The sequence below is a fragment of the Eretmochelys imbricata genome, chromosome 1 (genome assembly GCF_965152235.1).
Source record: "Eretmochelys imbricata isolate rEreImb1 chromosome 1, rEreImb1.hap1, whole genome shotgun sequence".
Classification (NCBI taxonomy): Eukaryota; Metazoa; Chordata; order Testudines; family Cheloniidae; genus Eretmochelys; species Eretmochelys imbricata.
Window position 1 is genome coordinate 44,096,406 of NC_135572.1, and position 26,839 is coordinate 44,123,244.

At 41.3% G+C, this 26,839-nt stretch overlaps 1 protein-coding gene across 8 annotated transcripts in view; it reads right to left on the reverse strand.

Annotated features, from left to right (window-relative positions):
- MIPEP (mitochondrial intermediate peptidase) overlaps positions 1-25,996 on the reverse strand; it is a 138,569-nt gene extending 112,573 nt beyond the window's left edge. For 6 of the 8 annotated variants that reach the window (XR_013345044.1, XR_013345046.1, XR_013345045.1 and 3 more), the window contains exons 1-11: positions 25,783-25,996; positions 22,253-22,426; positions 18,571-18,612; positions 14,744-14,832; positions 11,754-11,840; positions 10,526-10,589; positions 5,029-5,211; positions 3,741-3,897; positions 3,258-3,306; positions 2,346-2,406; positions 1,695-1,747 (exon numbers count right to left, since the gene is read on the reverse strand). Coding sequence is in view for 4 of the 8 variants with exons in the window: in XM_077809412.1 (XP_077665538.1) it covers positions 1,695-1,747; positions 2,346-2,406; positions 3,258-3,306; positions 3,741-3,897; positions 5,029-5,211; positions 10,526-10,589; positions 11,754-11,840; positions 14,744-14,832; positions 18,571-18,612; positions 22,253-22,426; positions 25,783-25,950 (1,127 nt within the window). In the remaining 4 variants the exon portion in view is untranslated. Of the gene's footprint in view, positions 1-1,694; positions 1,748-2,345; positions 2,407-3,257; positions 3,307-3,740; positions 3,898-5,028; positions 5,212-10,525; positions 10,590-11,753; positions 11,841-14,743; positions 14,833-18,570; positions 18,671-22,252; positions 22,427-25,145; positions 25,166-25,782 lie in introns of those variants that run through there. The other 2 variants (XM_077809452.1, XM_077809421.1) reach the window with 2 other exon arrangements.
- Positions 25,997-26,839: the final 843 nt, after the last annotated feature.

A 26,839-nucleotide genomic window follows, 5' to 3' on the forward strand; every position in this document is an offset into this window, starting at 1 on the left:
AAGATAGTTAAGTCCAAAGTAGACTGCGAAGAGTTACAAAAAGCTCTCTCAAAACTGGGTGATTTGGCAACAAAATGGCAGATGAAATTCACTGTTGATAAATGCAAACTAATGCACATTGGAAAACATAATCCCAACTATACATATAAAATAGTGGGGTCTAAATTAGCTGTTACCATTCATGAAATATCTTGGAGTCATTGTGGGTGGTTCTCTGAAAACATCCATTCAGTGTGCAGCAGCAGTCCAAAAAACTAACAGAATGTTAGGAACCATTAGGAAATGGATAGGTAAGACAGAAAATATCTTAATACTATATAAAGCCATGGTACACCCACACCTTGAATACTGTGTACAGTTCTGATCACCCTACCTCAAAAAAGATATATTAGAATTGTAAAAGGTATAGAGAAGGACAACAAAAATGATTACAGGTATGGAACAGCTTCCATATGAGGAGAGATTAAAAAGACTGGGACTTTTCATCTTGGAAAAGAGACAACCCGGGGGGGGCGGAGGGGGGGAAGTATGATAGAGGTTTATAAAATCATGAATGGTGTGGAGAAAGTGAATAAAGAAGTGTTTTTTACTTCTTCACATAACACAAGAATAAGGGGTCATCCAATGAAATTAATAGGCAGCAGGTTTAAAACTAACCTAAGGAAGTACTTCTTCACAAAATGCACACTCAACCTGTGGAACTCCTTGTTGTGAAGGCCAAAACTATAATGGGGGTTTAAAAAAGAATTAGCTAAGTTCATGGAGGATAGGTCCATCGATGTAACCCAATACTCTGGGTGTCCCTAGCCTCTAACTGCCCAAAGCTGGGAGTGGATATGAGTGGATGGATCATTCAATGACTGCCTGTTGTGTACATTCCCTCTGAAGCACCTGGCATTGGCCACTGTCAGACGACAGGATAGTGGTCTAGATGGACAATTGGTCTGACCCAGTATGGTTGTTCTTATGTTAATACAGATCATTAACCCTTATCCATTGGAAGCCCTAATGTGTTTCCACAAAGGCTGTGTTTGAGATTGGCTGAGATCTGAAATGGGGAATTTAGACACTTGGAAATATATGCATATACAGATTTCTGATCGCCTCTAGAATACAATTATAATTTCAGCTTCCTGGTAGGTGAATACTGGAGCATTGTGAAATATTGCTTTCACACTGAGAGGCAGCTGGTATAGAAGACTAAGAGAAGAGAGTTGGTAGTCAGAAGCTCAGATTTCTGACCCCTTTTCCTGAGGCTTGGAGCAAAATCAATTCAGCTATACCTGTTTCCCCCATGCAAAGGAAAAGTGGATGCAGACTTTGCATTCAATGGCCATTATGATTTTTTTACACTATTGCATTAAGTTAAGGAATAACAAACAACGTTAAGTTGAGTAAGAAATCTTTATCGGTTCTGAAACTGGTTATTATCTCATATCCCCAAAGAGGTTTGATATTTGGCTTTACAAACAAAAAAGGAAAGGGAATAGAAACACTGATAGGCATTGCAGCTGTAGTGAAGAATAGCTTTGATCAACTGCCCCTACTGATCCTGGTGATTTTTATCATATTAAAGCACTGCCTTATAGAAAGAAATTCTGTGTATATTTATGGATTCCGTTACCGCTGTTGCAAGGGCTTGGAATGAACACTCTCTCACATTTACACTGCTAGCACATACTTAAGGAACTTACCTTTCAGCACGCAGGACACCACTGTAATAGGGATGATCCCAAGGCATCAATTTCTGAAACATAAGATTTCAACTTGTAATTACCGCAATGAAAACTAAGTAAATCAAAGACAAAGATCTCACTTTCTTTACATAACTCAGAATGTTTATCACTTCTGTAGTCGCAGCACTTTAAAACGTAATGTAAAGCATCTGACTCCAAATTCATAAACCCTAAACTAGGGATTATGAGCCAGATTTTCAAAAGTGGACATGTAAAGAAAAACCTATTCACGTGCAAAATCAGGGTGTGTGCGTGGAAGGATCAGGCACGATGCCAGGAAAATTGGGAATGCACACTTTTGAAAAAATAAAGGGCCATATTTTAAAAATTGAAAACAATGTTTAACATGCTCAAAACCAGCCATTACATTTTCCACCTTGGTTTTTGGTTATTGTATGCATCATTCTGTTAAAACCAATAGCTGATGGTCGGTTTTAATACTAGAAACAGCTATTTAAAACCAAAACTATCTGAAACCAAAAGAGCAAGTATCTATCAACATGCAGCTCATATTACAATTGTAAAGTCTGAAATTATTTTCCCCATCTGATGTCAGGCTAGTTCATATTATATAAAACCAAAAGAAAATAAATGCACTATATAACTTACTGAATTTTGGGGATTTAGTTTCATCTTCATCCCTTCCATCATTTCAAAATCTTTTAGAGTTCTGTAAAACAGAATTTCACCCTTAAAGTTTTAATTAAAGGGTTTTTTAGCCAATATAGTACAGTATAATGGCAACTGATGTTTTACTGTCTGTAACATATAGTATAAATGCATGCTCCACTACTACCAAGAGCCCTATTGTGTGTCAGAGTTGGTCTGTGCTCTGAAAAACCACAGGCAGGTCATCACAGTGGAGCTACTCTCCACTCTGCTCTGCCCACTCCAGGTACTCTCAGGTCCTACTTTTCCCTCTTATTCTCTCCCAAACAATCCTGCTCTCCCATCTCCCCCCGACCCCATATTCGTGCTCAGCCACCATTCCACTCTGCATGATGATGATGCTTTTTGCACTGGAGGAACCATAGGGGGTGGGGTAGGATGAGTAGCTTTGTGTGGGGAAAATCAGGGGTGATAATGGATGTAGGGCATATGGAGGGGAGGCCTACTGCTTTAGTGCTTAACGGGTGGGTCCCTGCGAGGCTACCTAGCGTTTTTGTTTTCACTCTTATGCACTCTGTAATCTCCTTTTACAGTAGGAGTCACACCAGAACTGTGGACCACACTCAAAAAAATCTGGAGAATGACTTATTTCCTACTTCTAATTTCCCACCACACGTGGCAGTATGACAATATATACGTTTGTTAACCTTTACGTCATGGTGTCTAATTCAATATAAGAAAGTTAATATTTTAATCAAGATGTGAGGGAAGCTAATATTTCAGTAATAACCTTAGAGGAATTTTTTAAATGCTCAAATTATTGGTAACTGGAGTCTTGTCTTGCATCAAAAAACCTATTTTCTTCAAATTAAAATGGGATTTTTTAAATAAGTAAATGAAAAATAGACTCACCTTTGAAACAATCTGTCAGAAAGCGTCTCAAGAAATTGCATTACCTTCTCTGGAAATATGAAATGAAGGCAAATTACAAAACAAAATGCTGACGTCAGTTAAATATATTAGTTCACATCAAGAAGCAAACAACTTAGCCTTCCTAGAGCAAGCCTGGTTTTAACTTATCTACTGAAATGATGACACACAGGTCAGAAATTGTACATGTATATCAAGGTAGCATATAAAAAAATCAGATGTGATAATCATGGCTTTTAGTTACCTAAGCCATGAACATGGAGTAGTGAATTGTGTAGATTACAGTGACGGTTCAAATTAATATTATCTCTTATTGAAAAATATAAATATTTCAGATGACTGCAATAAGACTCTCCAGTGCAACAACTGTGTTGTATTAACAGCTGACAAGTTAAACTATGTACAGTTATCCTCATGCCTGACACAAGTCACATCTTATCATTTCTGAACATACACGTACTTTACCTGGAGTTCTGGCCATTGTTCCCTGAAGAGCCCTGTGGGCAAAGGTATTATAGCCAACTAACTGTGCCAGATGGTTTCTGCTGGTAAGCAGTTCCTCTAAGCAGCGCAGTTGCTCAGCATTTGGGTAAAGAAAAATCTTATAAGCAGCTTCTCGTACCTAACATCAGAAGAAAAGAAATGGTCTCATAATAGCATAAGTCAAAAAAGAAACAGTTCAGTTCCTCCCAAACTAATGAAAGGCCAGGTATCACAGCCACAATGCTTTCAGGTTAAGCAACCCTTTATATAAAATCTACCTAAAAAAGAAAAATAATGATATCCTCCTATTACCCATTAGAAAAAGGGATAAGGACAGCCTGCCTGCTTTCCCTCTTATTAGTTGTGATCTTCTTACAACCCTTGACAAGATCATCCAACAACATCAGATATATGTATCAACTGGTGGAACACAAAACAATATTTCACCATATGTAGATTTTATTTATGAAGGAGGAGACTATTTAAACAAGCCTTGTTCCACCCTATCATATTATCCTCCACATTTTTAAGTGTCTGATGCAAAATTAATATGAGAAAAAGCAAAAAATAACCCTAAACTTCAATTTGGATGGCAACATTGCTGAATAACAACTAAATGAAATCATCATTATTAAAATACTTGGGTGTGAATTTTTCTCATGAAACTGAATTCTACACCGGTCCTAGAAAAATACAAAAAGAACCTGAAGAACAGAACTTATTTGTGTAAAAAAGGACAAAGGTAACATGTTTAAAAACCATTTTCTGCCTTATGAGCAATTACTTAACTACATAAACTGAATGATCTAAAGTGTTGTGACAGTTTCCTGAAACTCAGGTTTGTACCCACACCCAGAAAAATGGGAGCCATTCCAGGCAGGTTTTAAAATGTCCAAATTGCCTTCCAATTTATAAGCAACCTGAAGGGCCATCTTATAAAGATGCTATCAGGGAAATTCAGTAAAGAATGGGTGTAAGATTTTGTGTGTTTAAAAATAGTCTTGCTAACATGGGTTCAGCTATTCTCCTTAGTTTACCCTGATGAATATTAACAGCTGTGCATGAAACAGTCTGAAAAGGTATTATTAATGCTTTTGCTTTAACTGAATTCTTTTGAGAAAAGCACCCACAGACAGCACTAAAAATCTTAACCCTCAGTTCCTATTTTCTACTTTTAGCTGTTAGAACACTTGTGTCATCTAGTGTCAAAATCACTATGATGCACCTTTGTATTATTGGATGTGCAATAGAGAACTTTGACAATACATACCAGATCATCGGAACAGTCTGCATGCAGACCGGTGATTTGTATGTAATTGCCTTCAACTGCAAAGTTATAGCGAATGTGTTCTGGTAAAATGTGTTTGTCAATCTTGTTGGGCAGGTGAGCTCCAATAAGAAATTGATTACATAAATCCAGTATTTTGATGTTGAGGTCCACCGCTCTTTTACGCTGTAATTAGGAAAAATAAAACAAAAGATACATTTTCACTTAAAATACAGTACAAGTAGCTCTCAGTTTTCCACAGTATTAAGATATGTTTGCACACTAAATCAAATCATGATCTATTCCCAGCAAATACTTACTTATTTAGAATCAGGCCTATGATGTTAAAGAAATCCTAATTTAGGGCTGATCCTGTGCAACTGAAGTCAATGGGAGCCATACTACTGTCTTCAGTGAGAATGAAACCAGGTAGCGTACATATATGCATTATACATGCTTATCTTTCAGAAGAAAAAAAATTCTCTCTCACATTTCTGCCGCGGTAACAATGCATGAAAAATCAAAACAAGTTTATAAAAAACAGAACTTGGGAATGTTTTAAACTACTTTTGCTAAACAATTGGTAAATACTTCTAAAATGCTGGTATAGTCCGATTATTTTGTAAATGACTGAAGGGAAAGAGGGATTTTCAGTAATGGAGGAAATCAAGGAGACATCAGCTAGAGAAGCAGCTACCACGGGTAGCTTGTGTGAAGCTAACTAATCACCACACTGTTCTGACTCTCCTATTATTATGTAGATTGTGGCACTGCCCAAAGATCACAATGTGCTAGGTGCTGTACAGACATATAGGAAGACAGCCCCTGCCCTGTTACGATCTAAGGCCTTGATCCTTCAAACACTTATATATGCACTTAATTTTACTACTGAGAACAGTTCCATTGTCAATGGGACTGCTCACTTAGACACATGCTTAACTTTACTAATGTGTCTGTAGGATCTGGCCCTAAATGCACAAAACAGACAAAGCCTGGGGGAAGGAATATAGCATAGTGGTAAAGTGATCAGGATGACCACAGAAACATGTCTTGGAACTCCCATATCCTCGTCTTCAAAAGCATATTTGTTTTATTTATGTTCCAAACATTTACAGTTTCTTGAGGGGGCAAATAAGTTGATGTGGGGAGAGGAAGGGATTGTTGGGAATCTGACAGAGGGAAGAAAATTGAGGTGGGAAATAAGTAGAAGGGGGAAAGGACAGTTAGCAGGAGGAATGAAAAGGAGAAATAAGCACAATGTGCAGAAATGTGAAAGAGACTGGACCGTTGAAGAGTTGTAGTGATACAAAGGGGCAAAATGAAGTGTGGCTAACAACCAGTGGCAACACAACAAATGAGAAATAAAAGTCAGAGTCCAAGTTTCAGAGTTGAGTGAATGATGATGGTAGGAGGTTCTGAAAGATCATTCCAGTTGCTGCTGTATCCATGTGAATGGAGGAAAAGACTGCTGAGCCCATTGTCCTGGGTGTCTTTCTAGGTCTGGGAGCAGAGAGGCTGGAAGGCCCTGAATTCCCCTTGCATTCCTGCATGTAGCAGGTTCTGACTACTTTAGGGAAGGAGCCCTGATAGTCCTGGCATTTTCATAGCTTGCCACATGCAAGCTGCTCCTAGCTGCTAACATTGTTCCTGTGTGGAGGATGAAGGGCAAGTCACTGGGCCAGGTGGCCCCAGACAGATACCTCTGAGTTCACTGAAGGACGCAGAGAACTCAGCGTTACTGACTTTATCCCCTCACTTTCTGCTGTTACAGCACATTACAGATATCTAGGCAACATTAAATATTTCCCCCTAGTATTACTTTTCCATTAGGTAAGTTCTGTAGCTGCCAAAGGGATGCTACATGATGTGAATAAGAGGGAAGATTTCCACAAGATGGTCTCTCTATCAAGATATGGGCCACACTGGGAAAATATTTGAAAACCCATTGCCCTATTATAGGGTTATAATACAGCCTAATCCAAAACGGATCACAATAGTCATTACAACCTCTTATCTGCCCAGACCATAAGAAAAAAATATAAATAATATGGTCTGGCCTGACTTATTCTAAATCCTGATGTGAACAACAGGGGACTTTTGGAAGTATTATCCATAGTTTAAAGTAATGAAAAAGTCAAGAGGTGATAAAAATTCAATATTATCTGTAATTCTTGTTCTCAGAAGGCATGCAGATGTAATAGATCCATGGTGGGCCTATGAATATGACTTCCTCCAACAGTCCGTTACTTTGTCAAGTAAAAGAGCAAACATATCCCAACTCTGTGGGGATCTATTATAAGTTACATCCTGTAACTCGTGTTCTCAGAAGGCACTTTTCTTATCTCCAAAAGAAATGGATTATAAAAGATCCCTGCTCCTGGAGAATTAAAAAAACCCAGGGATGTCTATGAAAAGCTCAACTACATAAGACGCCATAAGATATTATAAAAGACAACCTGCCATATACATGTTTCAAAAGGAGTGAAAAAATGCCACTGCCACAACAGCAATACATGTTTATAGCTCATTCTGAACAGATAAATACAGTGGTGAGCTAGAGCCGGTTCGCACGAACCGGTTGTTAAATTTTGAAGCAGTTTTAGAACCGGTTGTTAACCCGCTTCCCTGCAGGGGGCGCTGAGGCTTTGATGGGCTCTGGCTGAGAAGTGATGTAATTCCTCTTCCGGCCGCTGGGGGCGCTGCGCTGCGGGAGCCATGTGGGCTGCCGCCTGGCCCTGGGCACGAGCCCTGTTGCTGCTGCTGCTCCCCCGACACCTGGCCCTGGAGCTCCCGCTGCTGCCTGGTGGGTCCCTGGCTGCTCTGCTGGGCCAGGGCTGTGTCCTGCTGCTCGGTCTGCTCCGAGCTGCTCTCCCCGTGAGTACCCACCACCCTACCTGCAGCCAGCCCCTCTCTCCAGCCACCCCCGCACCCCCTGCCTGCAGCCAGCCCCTGTCTCCAGCCACCCCCACACCCCCTGCCCACAGCCAGCCCCTGCCGCACGCACCCCCGCACCCCCTGCCCGCAGCCAGCCCCTGCCGCACGCACCCCCGCACCCCCTTGCCGTGCCTCCAGCCAAGCCCGCACCCCTTTGCCCTGCCCGCAGCCAGACCCGCACCCCCTGCCTCTAGCTAGCCCTGGCCCACGCCCCTGTCTGCAGCTGGCCCCACGTCCACTGGTGCCCTGTAGTTCCCAGGGCAGTAACCGTGCACACCTGCTTCAATGAGGGGGGCAGGGAGCAGCTGGGACCCACACAGGTGCACACTCTAGGGTGACCAGACAGCAAGTGTGAAAAATCAGGACGGGGGTGGGGGGTAATAGGAGCCTATATAAGAAAAAGACCCCAAAATCGGGACTGTCCCTATAAAATCGGGACATCTGGTCACCATAGCACACCCCCAGGGAGTGGCAGGGACCCACACATGTGAAACGGAGCTCATTTGTAGTTCAGGCCCCTTCTTTTTTAAAAAAAACTTTACGTAGGGTTAACATACATCTGTATTTTCCCCAGACATGTCATACTTTTTGGTTCTTAAATTGCCATCCGGGAGCAATTTTTAAAATTTAAAAATTCCTCCTGGGAAAATACGGATGTATGGTAACCCTACTAGTACAAAAAATACATACTGTGGCACATCCCTTAAACCAGAACTTTTATAGGGAACCAGTTGTCAAGATTTTGGCAGCTCAGCACTGGATAAATATACTATATATGAAAAAATCCAAAGAGAAACCAACCTCTAGAGACATTCTGAAGAAAACATTCATGATACCTAGGAGGACAGATGAGCTGAGGTATTCTCAACCTTAAGTTCTTTAACACCAAGAGATTCAAACCTAAATTTGTGCCAGGAAGCTGAATCCAAGCAATAATGCTCTGTAGGCAGAGAGAGCAGTATGTGGCATTCAAGCAAATCTTAGGAAGAGATCAGAAATTCACTATGGATGGCAACATACCTCTAACCAAGTGCACCTTAATATGAACTCAAAATTGCAGGACTTGCAAGGAACAGTAACTATGGTCAAACGGTCACATACAAAATATCTAAGGGCCTGTCACAAGGGGGGATTAAATTTTTTTAAAATGCCAATTTTGTTTTTCTACATGTCAATTAATATTTCTGTATCATAGTAGCCAACTTTAAATGTTTGCATGCCTTCCTGTTGTACTTTTCCACCTCACCGCTGATTTAAGAGGTGTTAATCTTAGTACACAGTAATTGTAAGAAAATTATTCTGGAAACGTTTTCCAGTTTGTAAGCTGCTACCAAAACAATGTGTTTCAGTGTTTTCACTGCAAGTCGGCCACCTGAATTTAGTAAAAAAGAGTCTTTGTTTGAAAATCGACTGCTAGAAACTCAAAAAATATAGATTTCCTCATGCAGGAATATGTCATGAGTACCAGGAACATTTATGGACATCGAGCCGAACATCTCCAACATATTACTAGCATATTACTAACATACTGCTAGCTCTGGCAGATCCATCTTGGACTCTTGCCGGGGAGAGAGAGACACTGACACAGGCCACTAAGGGCAACTTAGAGGCTCTAGAGCAGGGGTCTCAAACATGCGACCCATGGAGTTATTTGCTGCGGCCCGCCAAGCTCCCCGTGGCCCCTCCCCCACCCGAGTTATTTCCTGAGGCTGCCAAGCTCTCCTCACCCACCACCTCCCCCATCCCCAGTGTGCCGCGCGTCCCCGCTCCTCTGCCTACCTCCAGGCGCTTCCTGCCGCCAAACAGCTGTTTGGCAGCGCTTAGGGCTTTCCGGGAGGGAGGGGGGAGGAGCAGGAAGCAGCACATTCAGGGGAGGAGGTGGAGAAGAGGAGGGGCAGGGATTTGGGGAAGGGGTTGGAACAGGGGCAGGGAAGGGGCAGGGGAGGGGTGGGTCCTCATGGAAGGGGTGGAGTGGGGGCAGGGCCGGGGGGAGTGGAGTGGGGGGGTGTCAGTGTTGCGGCCCTCGGGCCAATGTACTAGTCCTCATGTGGCCCTCCTGGTGATTTGAGTTTGAGATCCCTGCTCTAGTCACTAAAAGTATTAGGTTGTGGCACAGACATGTGGCTTGATTCCTTCTGAAGTGCTGTATTTGAGTAGCCTGTTATCCAGATTACGGGAAGCATGTTTTCCCCACCCTATATAGGTACACTGTTGAAACAACTAGCCATTTTCACAAAAATTATACTGTGCAGATACGAACCCAAATGGCAGATCTAAGAGTCCAGAGTCCCCACTTGTAACTCCCTGGGGTACAGGACTGAGTAACAAGGCAGTCTGGAGAGTGAAGGCTGAACTAGACTCTGGGAAGTTGTACAGGACACTACAAATCCAGCCATTTGATAGTTAATGACAAACAGGTTTTTGTGAAGGCTGAGCTCCACTGACTTCCAGAGCATTCAAAGGGGGCAACTCAGCACAGAATCCATTACATATGCCTTGCATTTTGCTATCTGTTTTTAAGAGTCAGACAAACATCTATTCACATGTCATAGACAAAAATAATTACCTTTTCTTCATCCAAATGAATACCACTGATCTCGAAATCAAACATAAAAAGTTCTGCCACTTGCCTAAAAATACAGTAAAACCCTGTTAAAGACCCCCTCATTTCACAGCAGTTGGATCTTAGTGTGTTACATTTTACTGACTATATTTTGATTTAAGATAGAAAATAATTAATTATATCATCTTTTATAACTATTTTTTTCTGTGCACATACACTTCCAGTAGGTTTATTCCTTTGTTTATTCAGTGAAACTGGATGTTTTTCCTTGTAAATATTTTGGTGATTTGCATTGAAAAATGTCTTTTAACAAGCATATAACATTAATTTGTGTAGACTATAAAACATCAATTTAACTTATTTCATTTATTTTGAGTGATGAAGAAAAAAGCCCTTCAGCCTAGAACATCTGATTGTTTGGGGAGGAAAAAGTAGGATAGTTATTGTTACTGTGTGAGAGAAAGAATAATATGTCAGGCAGAAATGAATAAGCAGTACTAAAAATGGTGCTTTATAACAACAATAAAGTGAAAGTAAACAATGCTGACATGTCAATTTGACCCTACAGACTGAAAGCATGTTACCATGCACAACTGCCATTAATAAAAATGCTTGATTTTATCTGAAACTCCAGTAATAAGAAAACAAACAGAAAGCTAACCACACATAGGCATATTTTTCCAGTGTGCTCCAGATATGATTTACATTTAAAAATTTAAGCTGTCAGAGGCTTCTAGATGAATGGACATGCACTCATTTTAATTTGTAAGAACCTAAATACATTCCACTCCCTATTTTCCTTCTTAAATTTATACCTTATTACTGTTTACGTTGTTAGATGTATATCATAGCAGAACAGAATAATGCAATTTGGTTGAGTTGATTTTGTTATGGGAAACTTAACTTTTGCATTTCCTCATTTTCTAAAGATTTAAACTAGGCAAACTAAACATAGCTTTTAGCTATACACACACACACAAAATGTGTACTCCAGCACATCCTATTCATAACCATAACTGAACTTCCTGACTACTGCACAGTTAAATTCTCAGTGGCTAATAAAGTTGCATAAAAATGGAGTCTCAGATTTTCTGGCCCATTGTGTTTTGCAGTTCTTTTACAAAAGGGTGCAGAACTGTCCATCAATTTAACAATACAGAAATATTTCCAAGCATTTTGGGGACTAATTTATAGTGTATTAACTTCTAAAATGTTAAACATTAACAAGTACCTGGTTTCTGGATCTAGGGAATCCATAACCTCTTTATTAGCCAGCAACTGTTTCAAACTTTGGCACAGCTCGATATTTGTATTTAACCTGAAGAGATAAAGATGAAAGCAACGAAGTATCAGAAATAGTTACTGACATTTCAGTCTCTCGGCATTACTTGTTCAAAGGCAGAGCTTAATCTTTTCTGACATACACTATTAGAAATCAAGGGCGAAGTTTTCAAAATGCTTTCAAGTTGTAACTGTACTCAGAAACTACTGTACAATACAAGGAGACAAGTTATACATTCTAGCATTTATGACTATGCAGGTGGGTAGTTATTTTCAACAGGCAAGTATTTTTGCATGACATATTGTTGCAAGTAGGACAAAGTCTAAGGATAGTGGCTTATTTAAAGCATTCAACAGAAAAATGTAGTTTCTGACAGAGCATAATATATGCAGCGGTTCTCAAACTGTGGATTGGGACCCCAAAGTGGATTGTAAGCCCATTTCAATGGGGTTGCCCAGGCTGGCTTATACTTGCTGGGATCCAGGGCAGAAGCCCAAGCCCCACCGCCCAGGGCCAAAGCCCAAGTCTCAGGGCTTTACCCCTGGGCAGCGGGGATTAGGTTATAGGCCTCCTGCCTGGGCCTGAAACCCTTGGTCTTCGGCTTTGGCACCCCCAGGGTGGCAGAACTTGAGTGGGCTCAGGCTTTAGTCCCCCCTTCAACCCTTCCCAGGGTCGTGTAGTAATTTTTGTTGTCAGAAGGGGGTCGCAGTGCAATGAAGTTTGAGAACCCCTGACCTAATGGTTAGAATACAGGACTGGGAGTCAGAAGCCCTATGTCACTATGTGCAACTCATTAAACCAGTCTGTGCCTCAGTTTCTCCATCGATAAAATGGACATAATACTTATCATACCTACCTTACAGAAATGCTGCAAGGATTAATAACTTAATGTCAGTGAAGCCAAGTCGAGACCTTGTGTGATGCTGGCAGACCAGGCACCACCTCATGCGAAGGCCCTTAGGCCTCACTGAACACTGATAAATGTACAGCTGGAAACCAGACTGGCTTACCTGCTGTGTGTTAGCATTATTAAAATAGTTATTAGAATTATAAGAATGTGTTTAGAGTTTATGGAATGTTTGTAGGATGCTGCATGTATTAATCCTGCTTATATCTGTATCCCATGTTATAAGATAATATTTAAATGTGTGCTCTGTGACTATAAAAATGTTTGCTAAGACTGTAACCCCCACCCCCACCTCCCAAGTCAGGGGAGAATCATTACCAAGTTGGAAATACTAGTTTAACCACAAGGGGTGTAATCTTCTTCCCAACAAGAGACTGTCTTTAGGCATCAGACAAGCCATTGTGGACAAAAGACTTTGTTGATAGCTTCCCCCACACCCCTAAAAAGGATATGTGCACAATCCCATGTCCCATCACAGCTTGAATGCTGGAGAAAGGGAATAGAAATTCATGCTGAGGAGCAACTGGTATATTTATGCTGTCTGGACTCTGAGGAGCAAAGATTCCTAAACATAAGCAAGAGATTCCCAAGCTGTTTGGCTCTGGCTAGCCCTAAAAAGACATAAAAGGTTGCTTATAGAACCTTTACTACCTTTTGAATTTAAGATTGTACCTCATTTGCATGTGTATGTTACCTGCTTTAACCTTGTAAATAACTATTTATTTTTCCTAGTTAACAAACCTTTAGTCAGTCTGTTACACAATTGGTTAAAAGCGTTCTCTTCGGTTTGAGATCTGAGTACAATTGACATTGGGTAAGTGACAGGTCCCTTGGGACTGGGAGTATTCTGCATATTGTTGTGATTTTTGGTGTAAGGGACCATCTGTCACAGAGGCAGGTTTGCCTGGGTGGCAAGAGAGATCAGAGTACCCGAGAGGACTAGCTCCGGCTCCCTATCAAGACTGTTACAGTGCCTGTGCAGTTCACACGTGTTACTTGGTTGACGAAATCTAAGTATAAAACACACAACCAGCCTGAGGTTCATGCCCTGTTTCCTGACAGTCTGCTCTGAGGTTGGCACTCACAGTTGTAAGCCACTTCAGAAAGCATGACACCTTGTGTGAAAGGAACTATATAAATGCAAAGACTTACTACTGTTACTAAAGAGAAGCTAGTAATCCAGGGATGCTATTTGCCATAGAAAGAAGCATACAACGTAAATACAAAAAGAAAAGGAGGACTTGTGGCACCTTAGAGACTAACCAATTTATTTGAGCATGAGCTTTCGTGAGTTACAGCTCACTTCATCGGATGCTCACAAAAGCTTATGCTCAAATAAATTGGTTAGTCTCTAAGGTGCCACAAGTACTCCTTTTCTTTTTGCGAATACAGACTAACACGGCTGCTACTCTGAAACGTAAATACAGTAGCTGCCTCCAAACTTTCATAGTAGTTAAGAAGTTTCTGAGATTCAGGTTAATTTGTGCTTTCCTCGTCTCTAAAAGTTTACTTCAATCCAAACTGACATTTAAAAACAGACAGTCCGCAGCAAGGTAAGCCCTACTGAGCAACCCCCCCGCTTTAGGTCTTGAAAAATCCACTTGCAGGTAGGAAGATTTCCCAAACAAGTGCACAGGCTCAAGCCGTCAGTTTCTACTGAATTTACTCTTACGATTATTATTTCTAGTCTTGACGGCGTGAAGCCTATCAAGCATATGCGTTGATGCGGCGCTGTCCCTCTTAGACGGCAGAAAGCTCTGCTGCCGGAGCTTGGCTGGTCACAGCTTTGTTAGACGCTCGCAGAGAAAACTGACGACGACTCTGGCCCGGGTATTGGTGTATGTGACCTTACACCAGTCACTGTAAGGATGAATCTTTAAATAACTCATTTAAAAACAAAGTTGCTCTCTGTTCCACACATAAAAACCTCACACACATGTTAACAATAAGCAAAAAAGTTATCTGTTGGATAGTGCAGAATTTTTCAGACATGAAAGCTAATTTTACAGCAACATAAATGAACAAAACATACTTTTCTACCATGGTACCAATGTTTCTGCAGGCTTCTTCAGCAGCCTCTCTGAATGCAAAGTCAGGGTGGGCAATTTTCACGAAGTCAGCCTGACATAGTAGAAAAAGAAGAGAAGTGGTGGTGATGGGAAAGATTGTCCATAATTTGAAACTTACATGCAAGTTAGTTTTTAGAGAAGAGTTGGAATTTATATGGCACAGATTTGTAAACATGTTTAAACTTCCTAAATAAATAAATAAATAGTTTTAAAAAAGGTTGGCAATTCCACTCAGCTTAACATGTTTCCACTGTTACACGCAATCTCTTTTCACTGAGCACTTTCACATAAATTTGTCTTCTCAGAACCAGTATCTGTTAAGAACCTGTCAACAGTTATTAATTGCTATAGTATAAATTTCACTCCAAAGAAAATATTTTCACTTAGGTTTTTATTATTATTATTTTCAGTTAGGCATGTACCTTAGAAAAAGGTTCTTTCCCTTGCAAGAAACACTCATAAAAAAACAGTGCCTTTGAATCTTACTGCTTTAAAACTTTCTATTTTTTACTAAACTCTATTCCAGAAAAATAAACATGTTTTGTATTGTTTTTCAAAATTTAGTATAGACCATCTACTCCTAAGACACGTTTTAAGAAATATCTTAAATATTGCTGCTATAAATATTACACGCTTGCTTGAAAAAGGGTTTTATAAACTAAGTACAGAACTTTATGTTAAAGCTTTAATCTTTCATCAAAATTGGATAAAAACCCATGAGAGACTACATCTTTCAAAAGGTCTCGCCACCATTTGTAGAGAAACAGACAAATGCCAGCATACTACTGGGAAAAGTGTCACATAAGATTAAAGGATCAACAGAGACTTTCAGTAAAATAGTGAATCCTGCCTTGAGCAATGTGATAGGTTTCCTCCATGCTCACTAAAGCCTCAATCCTGCAAACATCCAAATGTTTAACTTCACTCCCATGAAAAGTTCCACTGAAATCAATGGCATAGCTCATGAAAGTACATTTAAGCATGTGTGTCTTTATAGGACCAGGGCTTAAAGGCCCAATGTTGCAAATTGTTATCCGCACAAATAGTACTTCTACAGCCAACAGGACTACCATATGAATAAGAACTACACACTGGGAGTTTACAGGATTTGACTTACACTTGTGAATTCCCTGCTGGCCCATGCCCAGCTCAATGGTGACATGAGGACACAAACCTAACAGTGATACATGTTTTACTTCTCTTATTATGTATGATCTTGTGGCCTACTTTTTCTCTGAATTATTTTTAAAATGGAAAAAATAACCTTAAGAAGTTTCAATCTTTCAAATGCACTAAAGTTTTCCAGATACTGCAAGAGACACCTATCTTGGTATTAGACTAAGCTGTTTTCATATGATTATGCTAAATATTTACCAGATTTCATTGCTTTTCATGGTAAATGTCATCACGCAGATTTTTAAATATTTTTATATACACAAGAATAGACTATTTTGCACAAGGAAATAAACTGCAGATTGCTATACTTACAACTGTTGAATATTTCATTCTGTTAAAGGTTATCTGGATTTATTTGAAATATATGAAACTCCTTTCAAAAGAAAAACTGAAACTGAATGTGGTTTACTATGTAATATAGCATACATTTATAATCTTTCTGAAAACACATAATTTTTACTTTAAGTGTTTGGAGTCATTTTATGGGTCGAATTTTCCAAAGGCACTCCAACTTCACCTCCTAATTTGCTTACATAAAATATACATCTATATTTTGTGCACTTTTTTATAGGGCTATCAAGTGATTAAAAAATTAATCGGGATTAATCACACTCTTAAACAATAATAGAATACCATTTATATAAATATTTTGGATGTTTTTCACATTTTTAAATATATTGATTTCAATTACAACACCCAATATAAAGTATACAGTGCTCACTTTATATTTGCTTTTTTATTATAAATATTTGCACTGTAAAAATAAAAAATTGTATTTTTCAATTCACTTAATAAAAGTACCGTAGGGCAATCTCTTTATCATGAAAGTTGAACCTACAAATGTAGAATTATGAATGCAGTTATTTTTTGTACAAAAATAAAACAAGCCTGCAAGTCCACTCAGTCCTACTTTTTGTTCAGCCAATCGCTCAGACAAACAAGTTTGATTACATTTGCAGGAGAAAATGCTGCCTGCTTTTTGTTTACAATGTCACCTGAAACTGAGAACAGGCCTTCTCATGCCACTGTTGCAGCCAGTGTTGCAAGATATTTATGTGCCAAATGCGTTCAAAAAAGAACTAGATAAATTCATGGAGGATAGGTCCATCAATGGCTATTAGCCAGGATGAGCAGGGATGGTGGCGTCCCTAGCCTCTGTTTGCCAGAAACTGGGAATGGGCAACAGGGGATGGATCATTTGTTCATTCCCTATGGGGCAACTGGCATTGACCACTGTCAAAAGACAGGATACTGGACTAGATGGACCTTTGTCTGACCCAGTATGGACATTCGTTCATTCTTATGTTAAAGATTCATATGTCCCTTCATGCTTCAACCACCATTCCAGACGACATGCGTCCATGCTGATGACAGGTTCTGCTCGATAATGATCCAAAGCAGTGCAGATCAATGCATGTTCATTTTCATCTTCTAAGTCAGATGCCACCAGCAGAAGGTTGATTTTCTTTTTTGGTGGTTCGGGTTCTGTAGTTTCCGCATCAGAGTGTTGCTTTTTTAAGACTTCTGAAAGCATGCTCCACACCCCGTCCCGCTCAGATTCTGGAAGGCCCTTCAGATTCTTAAATCTTGGGTCAAGTGCTGTAGCTATCTTCAGAAATCTCACATTGGGGCCTTCTTTGCATTTTGTCAAATCTGCAGTGAAAATGTTCTTAAAATGAACAACATGTGCTGGGTCATCATCCAAGACCACTATAACATGGAATATATGGCAGAATGCAGGTAAAACAGAGCAGAAAACATACAATTCTCCCCCCCACCCATGGAGTTCAAACACAAATTTAGTTAACGCATTATTTTTCTAATGAGCATCATCAGCACAGAAGCATGTCCCCTGGAAAGGTGGGCAAAGCACTAAGGGGCATACGAATGTTTAGCATATCTGACACATAAATACCTTGCAAGGCCAACTACAAAAGTGCCATACCAACATCTGTTCTCACTGTCAGGTGACATTGTAAATAAGAAGTGGGCAGCATTATCTCCTGTAAATATAAACAAACTTGTTTCTCTTAGCGATTGGCTGAACAAGAAGTAGGACTGAGTGGACTTGTAGGCTCTCAAGTCTTACATTGTTTTGTTTTTGAGTGCAGTTATGTAACGACAACAAAATCTACATTTGTAAGTTACACTTTCACAATAGAGATTGCACTACAGTATTTGCATAAGGTGAATTGAAAAATACTATTTTTGTTTATCATTTTTAAAGTGCAAATATTTGTAATAAAAATAATATAGTGAGCATTGTACACTTGTATCCTGTGTTGTAATTGAAATCAATATATTTGAAAATGTAGAAAAACTTCCAAAATATTTAATAAATTTCAAATGGTATTGTTTAACAGTGCGATTAAAACTGCGATTAATCATGATTAATTTTTTTGAGTTACTCATGTGAGTTAACTGTGATTAATTGACAGCCCTACTTTTTTACCTATGTACAAATTCCCTTATTTTGGTGATAACAGTATTGTGTGCACCAATCAAGCAGCTAAGCAACTAATGATTCAACTTCCACATGCAGCAGAGCTTTGGTGAACACAAGAGTGTAGGCAGGGTAAAGCATGCAAAAATTAAGACACATCTGCTGACGTACAAGTTTGGAGGCATCTTCGGAACATGTGGATCTACTTCCAGGCTGGCTTGGGAAAGTATAAGAACATAATGACAGGTTTCAGAGTAGCAGCCGTGTTAGTCTGTATTCGCAAAAAGAAAAGGAGCACTTGTTAGTCTCTAAGGTGCCACAAGTACTCCTTTTCTTTTTGTCAGAACATAGGTAATTTAATACATGCTCGTTTTATTCAGTATAACTACCTCTTGTCACTAATATTCATAATGTAGAGATACTACTGAAGCCTCCGCTGTGTCTGGATGTATAAATAGCAGCAAAGGTCAGGAGTGGTTTTCTCCCCATCTGTACTTGACAAGAAGTTTCCTCTCAAACTCAGACCTCACCATAATTATACATGTCTTTTTCACCTCCAGATTGGGTTACTACATTGTGCTCTGCTTGGAGAAACACTTCATACCCACTTGGAAATTTCATGTAGTGCAGAATATAGCTATCTACTTAGTAAACTGTACATCCCACATATAATGTATTACACCTGTGCACATAGACTGCACTGAATTCCAGTTTATTTTGAGGTGTAATTCAAACTACTAATTTTGCTATATCAAGCCCTTTATGGCTTGTATGCCATTTATTTGAGAAAGTACCCTTCTACTTGTTAACATCTGGGATAGGACAATGTATTCTCTTGCCGAGGGCCCTCAACTCTACAATTAGCTTCCCCCTTTCACCTGATAAGTTTGTTGACCTTTAGGGTTGTTTGTGTGTTTAAGCAGGCATTTCCTAATGGGGTGGGTGGACTGGAGAGGGCCTTAGAGACAGATTCTACTTCCATGGATGTCACTGTTAAAACACTCCTTGGTTTTAGGGTGAGCAAACTTTGGCCCCTAGATTCTGTAGGATCTCAGGAGAGATTGAAGGAGTCTCTTATTGGTACGGTTGATATAAATCTAAATTAACATAATCACTGGGATACAATACATATTTTTAGATTTTGTTTATGCCCCTAAGATCATACAGTATAACCTGAAAAAATACCACTAATGAAGCAATAAATCATGTGCTACCATAAAAGGCTCAAATACTAATGAAGTAAACATTTATTATATGTGTTAATAATATACCATATACAGTCAGTAAATTCAGCTCATAAGACCACTTTTTAAAAAAAATTACTACCATAAGAAAAGTAAAATTAAACCTCATAAAACCAATACATGCTTCAATTACAACAAATTGTCATGGTCACAACTTCATCATGAACAACCCACTTTGAGAGTATGGTGATTTTTACACATCAGTAAGTTTACGTATTGAAGCACAACATGGTGAATTAAGAAGAGCTTCAGATCCTCAACTCTCCATGTTTTATTGGGTTTAAAACAGACCATTAATATTATTTGAACTTGGATTTTGTGTTAAACAATATATTGCTTGTAGCCATAACAAGTGAGGATGCAATCTTATAAGATCTCATGAGGTAAGCAGTGTCAGGCTTAATAAATAATAGGCTGGAAGACCTCTAACAAAAACGCAGGCTGCTACAGGAAGTGGTATTCACGTTACAGTATCTAGCAATCTTCCCTCTAAGCCAGAACTGAACCTTTCCAGCATCCTGTTACTAGATAAATTCATGGAGGACAAGTCCATCAATGGCTATTAGTCAAGATAGGCAGGGATGGTGTCCCTAGCCTCTGTTTGCCAGAAGCTGGGAATGGGTGACAGGGGATGGATTACTTGATGATTACCTATTCCGTTAATTGCCTCTGGGGCACTTGGCATTGGCCATGGTTGGAAGACAGGATACTGGGCTAGATAGACCTTTGGTCTGACGCAGTATGGCTGTTCTTATGGTCTTACTGCAGGTGCTGTTCTCTGTATGAAATATAAAACAGAGATCCTGACTGTTTCCGGAATTAATGATCCCATGAATCTTTTCACAAGAGTGACAGCTATTACATTGTTTTGTTAAATTCTCTTGTTGATTTAGTTGGCTAAAGTTAGGTCTACACTACACATTTAGGTTGGCTTAACTACACTGCTCAAGGCTGTGAAAAATTTCACCCCCTGTGCAATGTAGCTAAGTTGACCTAGCTCTGATGTAGACACCATTAGGTTGACAGAAGAATTTGCCCGTTGACCTAGCTACCACCTCTTGGAAAGGGGGATTTTATTACTTATTTATTGTGCCACTGTAGCGTAAATACTACTAGAGCGATGGAAGGGATTCTTCCATCGCTCTAGTAGTATTTATACTACATTGGCACAGCTGTGGCGTTTCTTGTGTAGACATAAGAGATTCATCACTTCCTGGCTATAAACTGAGTGTTGTTGGCACAAATAAAAGGCCATCTATGCTACAGCCTAGAGTCGTCTTTACATTTCAGAGTGATCTGATTCCCAGATGTACACACTTCGTAACTGCAAGTCTTGAGAAGGCAAGAATGTTAATAAAATACTGATCTGATTTTACTATGTTTCTTGTTGCCATAAATATAAAGGGAAGGGTAAACCCCTTTGAAATCCCTCCTGGCCAGGGGAAAGCTCCTCTCACCTGTAAAGGGTTAAGAAGCTAAAGGTAACCTCGCTGGCACCTGATCAAAATGACCAATGAGGAGACAAGATACTTTCAAAAGCTGGGAGGAGGGAGAGAAACAAAGGGTCTGTGTCTGTCTGTAGTCGTCTTGGCCGGGGATAGACCAGGAATGGAGTCTTAGAACTTTTAGTAAGTAATCTAGCTAGGTATGTGTTAGATTATGATTTCTTTAAATGGCTGAGAAAAGAATTGTGCTGAATAGAATAACTATTTCTGTCTGTGTATCTTTTTTGTAACTTAAGGTTTTGCCTAGAGGGGTTCTCTATGTTTTTGAATCTAATTACCCTGTAAGATATCTACCATCCTGATTTTACAGGGGGGATTTCTTTATTTCTATTTACTTCTATTTTTTATTAAAAGTCTTCTTGTAAAAAACTGAATGCTTTTTCATTGTTCTCAGATCCAAGGGTTTGGGTCTGTGGTCACCTATGCAAATTGGTGAGGCTTTTTATCCAACATTTCCCAGGAAAGGGGGGGTGCAAGTGTTGGGAGGATTGTTCATTGTTCTTAAGATCCAAGGGTCTGGGTCTGTAGTCACCTAGGCAAATTGGTGAGGCTTTTTATCAAACCTTGTCCAGGAAGTGGGGTGCAAGGTTTTGGGAAGTATTTTGGGGGGAAGGACGCGTCCAAACAGCTCTTCCCCAGTAACCAGTATTAGTTTGGTGGTGGTAGCGGCCAGTCCAAGGACAACGGGTGGAATATTTTGTACCTTGGGGAAGTTTTGACCTAAGCTGGTAAAGATAAGCTTAGGAGGTTTTTCATGCAGGTCCCCACATCTGTACCCTAGAGTTCAGAGTGGGGGAGGAACCTTGACACTTGTCATTGATATATTATTTTTAAATCTCACTTAAAGTTCACTGTACAGTTACAAATCACATCAGATATAACTTCTGAAACTACTGGTAATTTAATGAAAGACTTTGTAACTGATTAAAAAGACCCTCCTTTGTGGGAAATCGTAATTTTCTATCATGATACAGGAAATCGCAATGTTGATACAGTATCTTTTATAACAGAAGAGTTTACAAAACAAAAGTCTGAGCTAAGCTAGAAATATCCAAATAAAAAGTAAATTTACAAGAGACTATCAAACTTAACAATAAATCTTACCAAGTCTGCTACTCTGCACAATGCATCTGAAAGCTGATCAAAAATCATTACTGTCTGTGGCCCAGGAGGTGTAGTACATGCTTTCTGGACTAGCTGTTCAGTTTCTTGTAATGCTTTTTCTTGTGCCTCTTGAAATCCTTCTGGAGAACTCAATTCTGGAACACCAAATAGACCCTAAAATACCAAGTGTAGATTCAACATACAGTGCAAATACACTAGAACAAAATAACTAGAGTATCTCATTTTTAATCTCTCAGTTTCAGATCTACACCAAACTGACAAAAATCAGAATAAAACATGTATTTTATTTACAATGTAATACTATCTACTATAGAAACCCTTGCTAAAACTTGGACATTTCGATTAATCACCAAACAAATTATTTTTGCAATAACTGTCAAGAAAGTTACTTTGTTCTGTAATGTTCAGAAATGGGTGTTTGCTATAAAAATTTTTCAAATTACTTATATTTAGGCATTTGGGTGTCACAAATTTTGGAAGAGCTACTTTTATGCGTTAAAGCAAACTGGTAGTGGCCTGGAAATATAGCACTCATATCATGAGATTTATGTTACAGACCTGAGGTAAAATTTTAAAAACTAAGTGACTTAGGAGTCCAGAAGTCCTATTTTCAAAAGTTATTTAGGCACTTAGGCCCAAATCCTCCGAGCTTCTAAATACCCTTGCGGCTCTGGGCCTCAGAAGCCTAAGCTTCCCTGAAAGCACCTAACCATTCTGAAAATGGGATTTAAGCTCTTAAATCACTGAGGCATTTTTGAAAATTTTACTCCTGGTCTCAGCAGCTTCAACTGCCCTACTTGGCACTTCAGAGCAGGAACCCTTCTTTAGCATTGGTACAGTGGGTAGCACATTGTGGGCATTACTGGAAACAGATAAGTATCGGTAATACAAAAATAATGAAGAACAATGTTACTGGTATCTGCTCTGCCAATTTCTTAATTCCAGGTAATTCAGCATTATAGCTCACTCCTGGAAATCTGCCACAGGACTCTCACTAACATAAATGAATGACTCATCAAAAAGAAGAAAATCAACAGGCCTGGTGGCAACACTCCACAGATAAACGTTTGCTTGTGTTAGCCAATATATCAGTTTAAAAAAAAAACATGAACACAAAAGGGTGAAACAGCAGACAAAACTAAGTTGTTTCATCTCCAAAATATCCCAGTCATTTCAAAATAATCTTCACAAACCTTCAGTTTGAAATGTTCCTATTTGAATTATGGTATGATCACAGAACAGTTTTAATTCAGAAAAACTGATTGCTTTTTCTTGCCTTTAACTGCAATATAAATTAGGAAAAATAATTCTTACTGTGTAGTTCAGTGGCGGGCAACCTGCGGCCTGCGCCACTTCCCACAGCTCCCATTGGCCGGGAACAGCGAACCGCGGCCACTGGGAGCTGTGGGCGGCCGTGCAAATGTAAACAAATTGTCTAGCGGCCCGCCAAGGGATTACCCCGACAGACCACACGTTGCCCACCACCGGTGTAGATCCTAAAGACTGTTCCAGTATACAAGACCAAAATTTTCATAACTGGATTCATAAAAGTTAAGATCCTGAATCCATATTTGAGCATGTAAGTAGAAGCAGCCTGATTTTCAAAGGGTTGAGCACCTAATGTGGATTTAGGACCCTCACTTTAGACATTCAGATATGAACGTTTTGGCCAGAGTGGATCCCCTCCTACCCCCATTTCTTCATCTCTTTGGAGGAGAGGATGTTTCAGACACACAGCTTAAAAAGAAATTAAATGACACTCAGGACAAATTTTAAAACTGGCTGATGAAACTGCACATGTAATCAGAGCTTTTGCACTTCAGTTAGCCACAAATTCTCTGTGTAGGAAGCAACTGAACAGGGTGGAAAGTAATTGAATAGGAAGAGCCCCAGAACAAAAGGTTTACCTAAGAGATACAACAAGACAGTATTTCTTGCCTCGCTTCAATACAGAAATTATTGGTGACAAGGCACAGAATCATCTCAATAATTTTGCCATCTGGGTCATAAAACAATTTGTTTTACGTTGTTTTAAATTGTTTCAGTGATTTCCAATGAATTTTTTTTTTATTAATTTATTGGTGAAACTCATTCCCCTGCAAAACATCAGATCAAAATCTACACACCACTCACATCCCACCTCCTAAATCCTCAAAATAGAGATTACGTGGATCTCCACTACACAGGAATATTTCCTCAAAGCAAGCAGCTATCTAAATTCTGATCTACACTACAGACCTATATTGGTGTAACTGCATTGCTCAGGGGAGTGAAAAATCCACACCCCCTGAGCAACACAGTTATACCAACCTAACCCTGGCTGTAGACAGCACTATGTCGATGGGAGGCCTTCTCCCGGAGACACAGCTACCACCTCTTGGGGAGGCGGATTAACTAAGGGCTTGTCTACACTACCACTTAAATTGATGTAATTTACATTGCTCAGGGGTGTGAAAAAGCCATCCCCGAGTAATGCAAGTTACATCAACCTAAGCACTATCCACACTGGTGCTTTCTTGGTGGGAGACTCTTTCCCGCCGACATAGCTCCCGCCTCTTGTTGAGATGGAGTAATATGCCGACGGGAGAGTGCTCTCCCATCAGCATAGCTCATCTTCACGAGAAGCGGTGCAGCTGCACAGATGTACTAGCACAATAGTGTAGACTAGCCCTAAGGGACAGCAGAGCTCTCTCCCGTGGCTGTCGTGGACTGTCTTCATTAAAGCACTCCAGCGGTGCAGCTGCATCAGAACAACATTTTATGTGCAGACTTGCCATTAAAAAAGAGAGAGCGAGTGTGAAGGGGTAAGTAATTGGTAAATTTAGGGTTAGATTAAACCTTTAAAATACAGTCTAGGACAAAGGTGTAGTACTTTAATGGCACGATCGCCCTTCAAGCTTTCCAGGGTGCAGGCTGTACTGCCTGCTGTCTGTCTGGGGAAGATCACATGAGCAATCTTGGACCCTTGCTGGGCGAGGTTCTACGAGCCCTACCTCCTGGGGAAAGTCAGACCCGGTTATCACCATGGTCCCTTCTGGCCTTAAAAATCTATTAATCAAAACCCCGCCCCCAGGCTCCTGCACGAGGCACTGAGCTTACCCCATGGACCCCCCTCCCCCGGGTCTGGCATGACAGTGGGTGAGCCCAAGGGTTGCTCGCAGCTCCCTGCCCTGAGCTGAGACGTGGGGTCCACGGGAGGCCCCGGCCCTCAGTGCACCGCTGCGCTGCAGGGAGCCTCCCCCAAGCAGAACAGAGCCAGACCCTGGCGCCAACATGCCGCGGGCGCCAGGGAGCAGATCTCGGCATGCGGGGCGCCCCCGGGTCCCAGCAGGGGCTCGGGGAGAGGGGCGACCCCAGGGAGGCGGGGGGGCGCTGAGAGGCGACCGATCGCAGCGCGCCTCACAGCCTCCGCCGGGCTCAGGACGGGGGCAGGGCGCGGGCCCCTGGCCACCTCCAAGAGGGGGCGGGCCTTAGCCCGCCCCGGCAAGCCCGGGGCCCCGCCCGCTCACCGTGCTCTGGCCCGTCAGCCGGCTGCGCTGCTGCTTGGCATCGAAGGCGGCGCCCACCGGCGACCAGCTGGTGCTGACCCGCCTCCTGCCGCCGCCGCTGCCCCCTGTCCAGCCCCGCACCGCGAGGCGCAGGGCGGCCGGCAGCGCCCGCCCGCACCCGGACAGCATGGCGGGAGGAGCAGGAGCCCCGGCCCCAGCTAGCGCCGGGAGTCACCTCCCAGTTCCGGCTACTGCTGAGGGCCGCGACCCCGGCACGTCCCTCCCAGCGTGAGGAGGAGCCGGCGGGGCGGGGCGGGGCGGGGCGTGAGCCGCTGCAAGGCGCGCAGTGAGGGTCCGGCGGTATAGCCGGGGCCTTGGCGGGGCCCGCTCCTGGGGAGGCAGCGTGTCGCTGCGTGTTTCATTCCTTTGGCCTCCGCTGCTCCCCGCGTTGGGCCTGGATGAGGAATAACCCAGCCTCTGCTCGGGGGCTGACCCAGGAATTCTCGGCAGCCTTTGCCTGAGGCGCTGACTGCCCAGCTGAGCTCTGGTCTACACCTGAAACTTAGATCGACCTTGCTCAGGGGGTTTTAAAATGTTACTCCTTGGGGTTTGTCTGCTCTACCGCGCGGGGTCAAGCTAAGGTACGCTACGTGAATAGCTGTAGCTGAAGTCGACGTACTTACTTACCGCGGTGTCTTCACCGCCGTAAGTTGACAGCTGAGGCTCTCCCATGGACTCTGCTTGCACTTCTCGTTCTGGTGGAGTACCGGAGTCGACAGGAGAGCGCTCAGCGGTCGATCTATCGCCTGCTGGATTGATCTCTGCCTGCTGATCCAGCGGGTAGTGTAAACAAGCCCTTGGCATCATAGGTCGACATCAGTGTAGATGCAGAAGGATTCTTCTGTCAACCTAGCTACCGCCTCTCAGAGAAGTGAAGTGCATCAACAGAAAGCCCCCTTCTGTTGATGTAGGAAGCATCTACACCGCATCGCTACAGTGGCATAGCTGAAGGGCCATAAGTGCACTCCTATAGTGTAGACATGGGGTTTAATCTAACTGAGCAGGTTTCTTCCTCAGG